Here is an 11,196-nt window from a genome sequence, read left to right as displayed (position 1 = left end):
CGCCCCCCAAGCCCCATTCTCCTGCTCTTACATATGGCTGACGCTCTCGACAGTACGATCTAATTGTCAACGTGGCCGCCAACAACGACACTTTGGGCGCAGCTCTCTCCTTCTGGACCGCGCAGGTCTCGGAAAGCAATGGAGCACACATTGCGTCCTGTTTCACGCAGATTGTCTCCAAGATCGTGGCCGATTTTTCCGGAACTGTTGCAGCCCTAGATCCTCTGAGTTCCCACGACATCAACACGATCTATGATACCCTCGCGCTGGAGCCAATCGCCGACGATGCGTGCGTCCACGAGCTCTTCACGCTGGTAGCTTCTAGGCAGCCCAGCAAGATTGCCATTGACTCTTGGGATGGATCAATATCCTATGACAGTCTGGATCACAAGTCGAGTCAGTTGGCGGCATACCTGCGACTTGTCGGCGTCGGGCCCGAAGACATAGTCCCGATCTGCTTTGAAAAGTCAATTTGGGCGATCGTTGCCATGCTGGCTGTCATGAAAGCCGGGGCTGCCTGGACTCCCATCGATCCCTCTCATCCGAGACCGAGACACGAGGAGATTCTTGGCCAGGTTGATGCCCGCTATGTGTTGACTTCCGCAAACCGCAGCGACCTCTGGGATGAGTTCTCAGATGTACGCGCCATCGTTGTCGAAACTGCAACTTTCTCAAGCTTGCCTACATCTACAGATTCTACTGCACTCATCAACAGCCCGTCGAGGCTCCGCAACGCTGCGTACGTCCTTTTTACCTCGGGGTCAACGGGAACGCCCAAGGGTGTCATCATCGAAAATGCCTCCTTCACAACCAGCATCCTTGAGCAAGGTCGTGTTCTGCAGATGAACTGTGACACACGCACACTCCAGTTCACCTCGTACACTTTTGATCCCAGTCTCGTTGAGATCTTCTCCACCTTGCTGTGTGGCGGCTGCGTCTGTACCCCCACCGAGTCCGCTCGCATGGGCGACATCACGAACATTATCAACGACATGAAGATCACATGGACATCACTGACGCCCTCTTTCCTACGTACCATCAATCCGGACGCCGTACCGACCCTTAAGTCTGTCATTGTTGGCGGCGAAAGAATGTCATCCGATGTCTTCGAGTCCTGGCGACAAGGCGATAGACAGCTCATACAAGTATATGGACCTACCGAAGCAACCATCACTTGTATGGCGAGCTTCGTGCCCACCTCGGGACCGGCACACCCCGCAAACATCGGAAGGGCCCTGGCATCTCGGGCCTGGGTTGTCGACGCCGTCGATCACAACAAGCTTCTCCCTATAGGAGCCGTCGGTGAGCTCCTAATCGAGGGGCCAATACTGGCACGTGGCTACCTAGGTGATGTCGACAAGACCTCTTCCGTCTTCATTGAGAACCCGGTCTGGACCGAGAAACACTTTTCGCATCTTGAACCCACTGGAGCCAACCCGCGACGGTTCTACAAGACTGGCGATCTTGTTCGTCTCAGTCCCAGTGGTGAAGTTCTGTTCCTGGGGAGGAAGGGAACTCAGGTCAAGATTCGAGGTCAGAGAGTTGAACTTGGTGAGATCGAGGCCTCTGCCAAGATCCATCTCGCCAGTTCCCACGTCGTTGTCGAGGTCGTCGCTCATCCCATCAACAACAATGAAGCACTTGCAATCTTCATACTGCATAGCGACGAGAATGACACCGACTTGGCAGTCTCGACTTCGGATCACATCATTACCCATGTCACAGACAACATGAGAGGCAAACTGGTCGAGTTGGAGCAACACCTCTCGCAGTCCCTGCCATCATACATGGTCCCGTCACTCTTTGTCCCTGTCGCTTGCTTCCCAATGACCGTCTCCGGCAAGACAGATCGCAAACGCCTTCGAGAGATGCCAATGTCGGAAAACCACCTCCTGCTCGCCTTACGTAACGGCGGTGTCGTCCAACAGAGACCCCTCGCCGGGACGGAGCTACTCCTCCGCACTCTCTGGACCCAGGCCCTCAACATCCCTCAGGAGCGAATCTTCGCCGACGACAATTTCTTCCGTCTTGGTGGTGATTCCATCAACGCTATCAAACTAGTCGGCGCTGCGAGAGAAGCTGGCTTCGCGCTCGAGGTCTTCCACATCTTCCAGAACCCGACGCTGGCCGAGATGGCGGCTGTACTTGTGGGCATCGAACGTGCTACCAAGCAAGAGCTATTACCATTCTCCATGGTTGATGATGAGTCTTCCCTCGTACAGGATGCCGTCTCAGAATGCGGAGTTGATGCAGACAACATTGAAGATATCTTCCCCGCCACGCCGCTGCAGGAGGGCATGATGGCTTTGTCCGCCCGACAATCAGGAGCCTACTTCCTCCAGATGGTCTTCAGGGTGCCGGATACGGTGGACTCGGAGCGACTCATCGACGTCTGGAACAGGATTACCGCCGCCACGGATATATTGCGAACACGAATAATATTGTCGCGCTCAAAAACCTACCAAGTGGTGACTAGGAATTCGGCCGACTGGACCCGCGGTACCAACCTCTCGAGCTATCTCAATGCCGACAGCGCCAACCCGCCAGGGTACGGCTGGCGACTCTGCCGGTTTGCTCTGATTGGGAAGTCACTGACCGACCGTTACTTTGTCATGAGTGTGCATCACGCGCTGTATGACGGATGGTCGATGGGGCTGCTCTTTGCCCAAGTCAGCGCAGCATACCACGGCAAACCCCTTGCATTGCAGACTCCATACAAGTCCTTCATTCACTACCTTCATCAAGGCACCATAACGGCCGATGCATCAAAGAAGTTCTGGGAGACTTCCGTTGCGGGCATTTCATGCCCGACCTTCCCTCAACTTCCTTCAGCCACCTATCAGCCTCTGGCAAGCTCAACAGCTCATCACACAACGTCCATTGGAGGAGCAGACGCAAGGAGTCCCGCCGTCGTCATATCTACTTCAATTCGTGCCGCATGGGCTAAGGTGGTTTCCAAGTATACCTACTCGGATGAGGCAGTCTTTGGCGTCACCTTGTCCGGAAGAGACGCCCCAGTCGATGGAATATCCGGCATTGTCGGGCCGACCATTACAACAGTTCCCTTCCGCGTCAAGATGGGGTCGGGCTCAACTGTTGGTGAATACCTGGAATCAGTGCAGAAGCATTCGGACGATATGTCGCAACACATCCACTTTGGCATCCAGAATATCAAAAAGTTAGGTCATGACGGGACCTCGAGCTGCGCGTTCCAGACCCTTCTCGTCATCCAATTTGATCAGCAGATCGAAAAGGAGTTTGAGGAGCTGCTGGAGCCCATGGAGGCCGACAACTCCAAATTTGAAACTTTCGCCTTGACGATTGAGTTCCGAGTTACTGACAACAGCGTTGCGGCTGAAGCTCGATTCGATCCCGAAGTCATCAAGCCTGAGCAGATGCAGAGAATGCTCCAACAGTTTGGACATGTTCTCATGCAGCTGGTACAGTCTGACGCGGCGCAGTCGATCAAGGAAATTGGCCTCCTGAGCCCGGAGGATTGTAAGAAACTGACATCCTGGCACCGCGAACCAGAGACTTGGCCGAGCATCCCATCCTCCATGCATGACGCTTTCCAGCAACAGGCCATCTTCGCCCCCTCGGCTCCTGCGATCAGTTCGTGGGATGGCGACTTCACCTACGAGGAACTTGACAACTTCTCATCGATCCTGGCTACGCAGCTTCGCCACCTGGGTGTTGGCTCCGATACCATTGTCCCTGTGTGCTTTGAAAAGTCTGCTTGGGCTATCGTCTCCATGATGGGTATTCTGAAGGCAGATGCTGCTTTTGTGCCTCTCGACGCCGCCCATCCCCGCGCTCGCCTTCTTGAGATCATTAGGCAAGTCGGCGCTCAATTGATTCTCACGGCTGAAGATGTAAGTCACCCTCTAGCAATCACAAATGATTCTCTCCTAACAAGATTTGATAGTTGCTGTCGAAATGGGACTTTGAGGATGCCATTGTCTTGAAGTTCCTGACCGTGAATCGTGCTACCATCGACGCGATGGCTTCTGCCGATCTAGAAGACTCGATTGTGCCAGCCACGCCCTCTTTGGCCAAGGCATACATCCTCTTCACTTCCGGATCGACCGGCAAACCAAAGGGCGTCATCATGGAACACGGTGCCCTCCTCTCATCTCTCTCGACGAACGGCAAGGTTATGAAAATGTCCCGCCAAACCCGCACCATCCAATTCGCCTCGTACACATTTGACGCCTGTATCATGGAGATCTTTGGCGCCCTATACTATGGCGGCTGCATTTGTGTACCTTCCGAAAATGCTAAAATGGGTAACCTCGCGCAGACAATGACCGACCTCCGCGCCAACTGGGCTTTCTTCACCCCCTCCTTTGTCAGGCTTCTCAAGCCCAAGGACGTGCCGACGCTCGAGACGCTGGTCCTGGGAGGCGAAGCCGTCACGCAAGAAGCTCTGAGCACGTGGGCAGGCCACGTCTCGCTCTTTGGCGGCTACGGGCCAACTGAAACCTGCATCTTCTGCTGCGTGGAAGAGCTGACGCCGACGACGGATCCAACGAGTCTCGGTGTCTCCGTCAGCGAGCGTCTCTGGGTCGCTGACGCCGCTGACCACGACCAGCTCGTTCCCATCGGGGCGATTGGCGAGCTCTTGGTCCAAGGTCCTACGCTCTCGAGCGGTTACCTCAAGAACCCGGACAAGACTGCCGAGGTCTTTATCGAGAACCCGGTTTGGCTTGCTTCTTTCTCTAGCGACCTGCTGCCGCGCATGTACAAGACTGGTGACCTTGTTCGGTATACCACTGGAGGCAAGTTGCAGTACCTGGGACGTAAGGACACCCAAGTCAAGGTTCGCGGTCAGCGCATCGAGCTAGGTGAGATCGAGCATCAGGCGACGTCTCTCGCCGGCGGCATCAACGTTGTCGCCGACGTTGTGAAGCATCCCAACCGCTCCACCGCCCCCAGCGTTGCGCTCTTCTTGGTCCTAGATCCAGAATCCCAGTCCGAGGCCATATTGACGCCGCCATCAGAAGAGTTTCAATCACAACTGAAGAGGCTCCAAGCTGCCCTCTCAGAGGTTCTTCCTTCTTACATGGTTCCGACGCTATTCATCCCAATCACCCGGATGCCTTTCACAACAGCTGGAAAGACGGATCGATTGAGCTTGCGCCGCTTGACCGCTGAGGTTACGGAAGAACAATTCCGCTTGTATTCTCTCGGAGATGAATCGGCCAAGCTTGCAACGTCAACTCCTTTGGAAGCGACACTGGCTCGTCTTTGGGCTGTCGTTCTCAAGACCAACGTCGCCAGCATAGGTGCGGACGATAGCTTCTTCAGGATTGGCGGTGACTCCATTCTGGCAATCGAGCTGTCGTCGCTGGCGAGAGCTGAACGACTTTCCGTGGAAGTCTCGACCGTGTTCCAACATCCAGTTCTCAGCGAACTTGCACTCCACGTGGAACGCATCGATGGAGATCTGGCGTCGCTTCCATCCGAAATCGAGCCGTTTTCTCTCACTGATGGATCTCATGCCGTCATTGAGCAAGCAGCAAACGCATGTGGCGTTGATAAACACCACATCGAGGATTTCTACCCCTGCACTGCTCTCCAAGAAGGACTCATGGCACTTTCGATCAAGACTCCAGGATCCTACGTTCTTCACAACAGCTTTGCATTGCCAGAAGACATTGACCTCCATCGTCTAGAAGCAGCTTGGAGAGCGGCGCACGAACAAATGCCCATTCTGAGAACGAGGATCTTCCAGACTGAAGAAGAGGGAGTCTTGCAGGTTGTCATCGCTGACGGATTCCACTGGACCACAGTCGTAGACGAAGATGTTTCTGACTTTGTCATCCAGGACCGTCAGCGATCTGTCCGGTATGGAGATACTCTTTGTCGCCTGACGGTCTTGCGCCATCCCGACGGGCACAAGTCCCTCATCTGGAATATTCACCACGCACTTTACGACGGATGGTGTCTACCTCTGATTCTAGCAAACGTGGAAGCGCATTACCAGGGTCTCGAGTCACCGACGCCAACACCGTTCAACCACTTCATCAAATACCTGACGACTACTGACACGGAGGCATCTGAAACTTTCTGGGCATCGACGCTTGATGGATTCGCCGGCCCCTCGTTCCCTGCGCTGCCCAATGCTACATACAGCCCCAAAGCAGATGACATCGTTGACCGCCAAATCGAGTTCCAGCATAGTCGTCTGCAAAGCGACATCACCGACTCAACCTTCATCCGTGCCGCATTGGGTATCGTTATTGCCCGGCATACAAATTTTCGCGAGTCGGCCTTTGGCATCACGCTGACAGGTCGTAATGCGCCCATTTCAGGCATACTCACTTTGCCTGGTCCGACCATCACAACTACACCGTTCAAAGCTGCCTGGGAGCAAGACACTAACGTCTCTGCTTTCCTTCAGTCGGTCCAGAGCCAAGCCACCGACATGATTCCCTACGAGCAGCTCGGTCTCCAACGCATTCGCCGCCTGACTCCCTACTCCCGAGCAGCATGCGACTTCCAGACATTGCTTGTGATTCAACCCGTGAATCAAGAGGTACGGGTCTCTGGTGGCAGCATGATGGGTACAATGAGCGTTTTGACAGACTCTAAGGAGTTCCAGACCTACGGGTTGACAATCGAATGCATGCTCGGGAGCGAGGGGATGATTATGCACGCCCAATACGACTCGGCAATGCTGAGTCGCACAGAGGTCCAGCGATTGATGGAGCAGATTGACCAAGTCATCAACCAGCTACAGACACAGGTACTTACGGACCAACTTGTTGAAGACATCGCCATCATTACGCCCGGCGAGGTGGATCAACTAGTCCGGTGGAACGGTCCCATGCCCGCCGCCGTCGACCACTGCCTACACCAGACTTTCGCCGCGCGGGCAAAGATTCAGCCGCTTGCCCCGGCAGTCAATGGGTTCGACGGGAACTTTACGTATGCCGAGCTAGACCACCTCTCCAGCGTTCTTGCACACCGACTCCAACTCAAGGGCGTTGGAAGTGGTCAATTTGTCCCATTCTGCTTCCGCAAGTCGTCGTGGATGCCCGTGGCCGCCATGGCCATCCTGAAAGCCGGCGCCGCGTGCGTGGCAATCGACCCAACTCACCCCATCGGCCGTCTGCAGACCATCATCGGAGAAGTTAAAGCGACAATAGTCCTGACTTCCGCCGGAGAAAAGGATATCTTCCGCGGCATCTTTGAAGACGACATGATTGTCACGCCGGAACTTCTCTCCGCCGACATGGCAAACCAGCCCACACCAACCCTCAGTCCCGTGAACCCAGAAGACCCAGCTTTTGTTGTCTTTACCTCTGGCTCAACCGGGAAACCAAAGGGCATCGTCCTCTCACATCGCTCCATCAGCACCAGCTCCGCCGCCCACGGCCAGGCCCTCGGTATCGGCCCAGCTTCCCGTGTCCTCCAATTCTCCGCCTACACCTTTGACATTAGTGTCCAGGACGTCTTCACAACCCTCGCCCGCGGCGGCTGTGTCTGCGTCATTTCTGACTCGGACAGGGTCAACAACCTCCCCGGCGCCATCAATGCTCTCAGCGTCAACTTCGCCGGCCTCACACCCACCGTCGCTTCGATGCTCTCCCCGGGTGACGTGCCTACGCTGCGAACTCTCGCGCTCGCGGGCGAGGCCTTGACCAAGTCCAACATTGAGACGTGGCACGCAGATGTCGATCTGCATAATTGCTATGGTCCTGCTGAGACTACAATCTACTGCTCTAGCAACGGCCCTCTGCAAGGCAGCGACACCCCTGGCACCATTGGTCGACCCTTGGCGAGCCGACTTTGGGTGGTCGAGGCAGACAATCACAACAAACTCGTACCGATCGGTTGTGCCGGAGAACTGCTCGTGGAAGGTCCTCAGGTCGGAAAGGGATACTTGAACGAGCCCGAAAAGACTGCCACGGCATTCATCGAGAATCCTGCCTGGGCAGAGCCCGAGGATGGCTCTGCACGCCGAATGTACAAGACCGGCGACATTGTCTTCCAAAACATGGACGGAACGTTCGTGTTCGTCAGTCGCAAGGACAACCAGGTCAAGATTCGCGGTCAGCGTGTGGAAATTGACGAGATCGTTTCCGTTTTGCTCAACGAGTCCGGCATTGAGCACGCCGCCGTTGTCATCCCCAAGACTGGTCTTTGCAACAAGTCTCTCGTGGCAATGGTTTGCCCCTCACCGTCCATGGCCGTCGAATCGGAAACAGACATTATGGGGATGCCGCAAGATTTTGACGCTGCTAGAACCCTGGTCTCACAGCTGCGCAAGCGGGCATCGGACAGCCTCCCTTCGTACATGGTTCCAGAGGCTTGGCTCGTTGTGAATGACATGCCCAAGACGACATCTATGAAGGTCGACCGCAAGCGCATCAGCCAGTTTATGGAAGAGGTGGACGAGGAAACATACCGCAAGATGATGGATCTTGCTGTCGACGACTTGTCTGAATTCCGCCCGCCCGTCACTTCGATGGAAATCGCCCTCCATCATATCCTCCAGAAAGTGCTCAACACGACATCCGACCTCATCGACATGAGTCGGTCCTTCTTAGCAACCGGCGGTGATTCCATAACAGCAATGCAGACCGTCTCCAACGCCCGAGGCCGCGGCCTCATCCTCAGAGTGGAAGATATCATCCTTGCAAAGGACCTCTCCGAGCTAGCTCTCACAATGACTGAGATTCTGCCACAAGACGGCATCATCGACTCCCAAGAGCGCCCAAACGCATCGTTCCTGCTCTCCCCGACGCAGGAGCTCTTCTTCCGCAGCACACTGAAAGACGACATCCGCTTCAACGAAAACGTCCTCCGTCTGGGCATAGACGTAGCCGAAAGCGACCTCCGCGACGCCCTGGACGCCCTTGTTCGCCAGCAACCTATGCTCCGCGCTCGCTTCGACCACGAGAGCGACCCGCGCACGCAGCGTGTCACGATAAACGTCGAGGGATCATACCGCTACAGCATCCACTCCATCTCCTCGCCCGCTGAGATGGAGGCCATAATCACGACGACGCGCTCCTTTTTGAGTTCTTCTCTCGGCCCGCTGTTTGCCGCAGATCTCATCGACATTGGCAACGACGGCCGCTACGTCTTCATGACTGCCCACTTTCTCGTCATGGACTCCTCCTCGTGGTCCATCGTCCTGGACGAGATTGAACACTTTTTGCAATTCAAACGTCTCAGGAACCAGGATGCGCCGCTGCCCTACGAGCATTGGTGCCGTTCGCTATCGATCGAGCAACAGAATCTCCAAGACGTGAGACCAACTGGCGATCTATCCTATTGGGGCGTTTGTGAGAATCAGGATGTTTTTGACCCGCAACTTCACACCGGGTTCTCCGTGGACGCCGAATGTACGGAAGTCCTCCGGTCCATTAGCAAAAAGATGCCGGGAGTCGATCCAACTGTCATCCTCCTGACGGCCATCACCTACGCCTTCCGCACGACCTTCACCGACCGCGCTCCCCCTTCCATCTGGCTTCACATCGACGCTCGAAACGACGCGGACGTGCTGCAGGACTTCTCCAACACGGTCGGCTACTTCACCGACTGGTGTAACCTCGATATCGTCCTCGCCGGCGCAGGTGACGCGATCGACGCGCTCGCCTCTACCAAGCAAGCGCGCCTGGAGCAGAGAAGTCGCACGGTGAATCGGGGCTTCGCGAGCCAGTTGCCTTTCGAGATTACATTTACATGCGATGATGTACGGACTATGAGTCATCGTGGGCAAGCCCACGGCATCTTGCAAAAGGTCCCGGACACTCAGTTGTCGACGGTCAAACTCGCGGAGAGCGCTCGCCGGCCAGGCCTCATCAACATCTCCGCAACAATGAGCGAGAACGATCGAGCTAAACTGGACTTTGCGTTCCCTGACAGTATGTCGCGCACCAGCAAGTTCAACGACTGGGTATCCGCGACCGAAGCCGCTCTTTCACAGCTCATCGATCATTTAGAGAATCTGCAGCCGCAGGTGGGCTTGGACCAGGGCTACCCCGTTTGCCACGACCACAGCGCACAGCAGATGATCTCTACCGGCTCCAGCAGCCCAATCGATGTGGAAGACATTTACCCATGCTCGCCCCTTCAGCAAGACATGCTCCTGTCAGAAGAAAAGCAGAGAGGATACTACAACGCTCACTTCATCTTCAAGATTGACGATTCCGAAAGTGCCCCTATCGACACAACCAAGCTCGAACACGCCTGGCACCAAATCGTCGATCGCCACCTCATTCTCCGCACAGTCTTCTTCAAGGACTCTTCCCGCGGTGACCTCTTCACCCAGGCCGTCTTGAAAACCATACCCTCCACCGCGTCCACAATCACCATCCCTCAAGGCAAGGACGCCAAAGACCATTTGGCATCGCTCCCACGCGTCGACGCACGAGGCTTCCGCCCCTCGCACAAGTTAACCCTCTGTGTCACAGACGACGGCAAGACTTTGGCATCTCTCCAGATCAATCATACCATCATGGATGGTCCCACGATATCAACCATCATCGCCGACCTTTCGCGCGCATACCACGGCCATGGTCCCTCAAGTCCAGTCCCCCTCTACAAGGACTTCATCTCCCACGTCCAACACAGCCCCCTCACCCTCTCCCTCAAATACTGGCGCAACTACCTCACCAACGCCCCCAACTCGGTCACTTCATCGCCTTTCACAAACCTCAAGTGCGCTCCACGCTCCGGCCAACCACAAACCGTCTCCATCCCCATCACACAGATCGCGGACCTCGAGATCCTCGCCAGAAGCGCAAAAACCACCCTTGCCTCTGTCTTCCGCGCCGCCTGGGCTCTGCTCCTGCACCGGTACACCGGCACCAACGTCGTGGTCTTTGGCTATGTCACCGCCGGCCGGCAGGTCCCCGTCGCGGGCGCGGATCACATGGCCGGTCCGCTGCTGAACATGCTCCCCTGCCGGACCAGCCTCGACGCGGCCTCTGCCTCTGCGGTACCGGATCTCTTGCGAGACGTGCACGAGGATTACATGGATAGCATGGCCCACGGGCTCGTCTCCCCCGGGCAAATCGGTCGCTCGCTCGCTCGCGCGCCGCCGTTGTTCAATACCCTGTTGAACTTTAGGAGACATGGAACTTCTGCGAAGGAGGCTGTCGAGGCTGTCGGTTCGACTGCTGCGCCTGATCTTTCTTATAAGATGGTTTACTCTCGTGACCCTATGGAGGTAAGTACCAG

The 11,196-nt window shown here is 55.8% G+C and overlaps 1 protein-coding gene across 1 annotated transcript in view; it reads left to right on the top strand.

Moving 5' to 3' along the window:
- BDP81DRAFT_454698 (uncharacterized protein) overlaps positions 1–11,196 on the top strand; it is a gene marked incomplete at both ends in the record, with an annotated part of 28,008 nt that overhangs the window by 16,579 nt on the left and 233 nt on the right. Inside the window, 2 exons of the mRNA XM_060592974.1 lie at positions 54–3,872; positions 3,926–11,185. Coding sequence (XP_060439301.1) covers positions 54–3,872; positions 3,926–11,185 — 11,079 coding nt within the window. The remainder of the gene's footprint in view (positions 1–53; positions 3,873–3,925; positions 11,186–11,196) is intronic.

The sequence above is a fragment of the Colletotrichum phormii genome (genome assembly GCF_030913505.1).
Source record: "Colletotrichum phormii strain CBS 102054 chromosome Unknown BDP81scaffold_30, whole genome shotgun sequence".
In the NCBI taxonomy this organism is placed as follows: domain Eukaryota; kingdom Fungi; phylum Ascomycota; class Sordariomycetes; order Glomerellales; family Glomerellaceae; genus Colletotrichum; species Colletotrichum phormii.
This window is presented reverse-complemented; position numbering and strand designations above follow the sequence as displayed.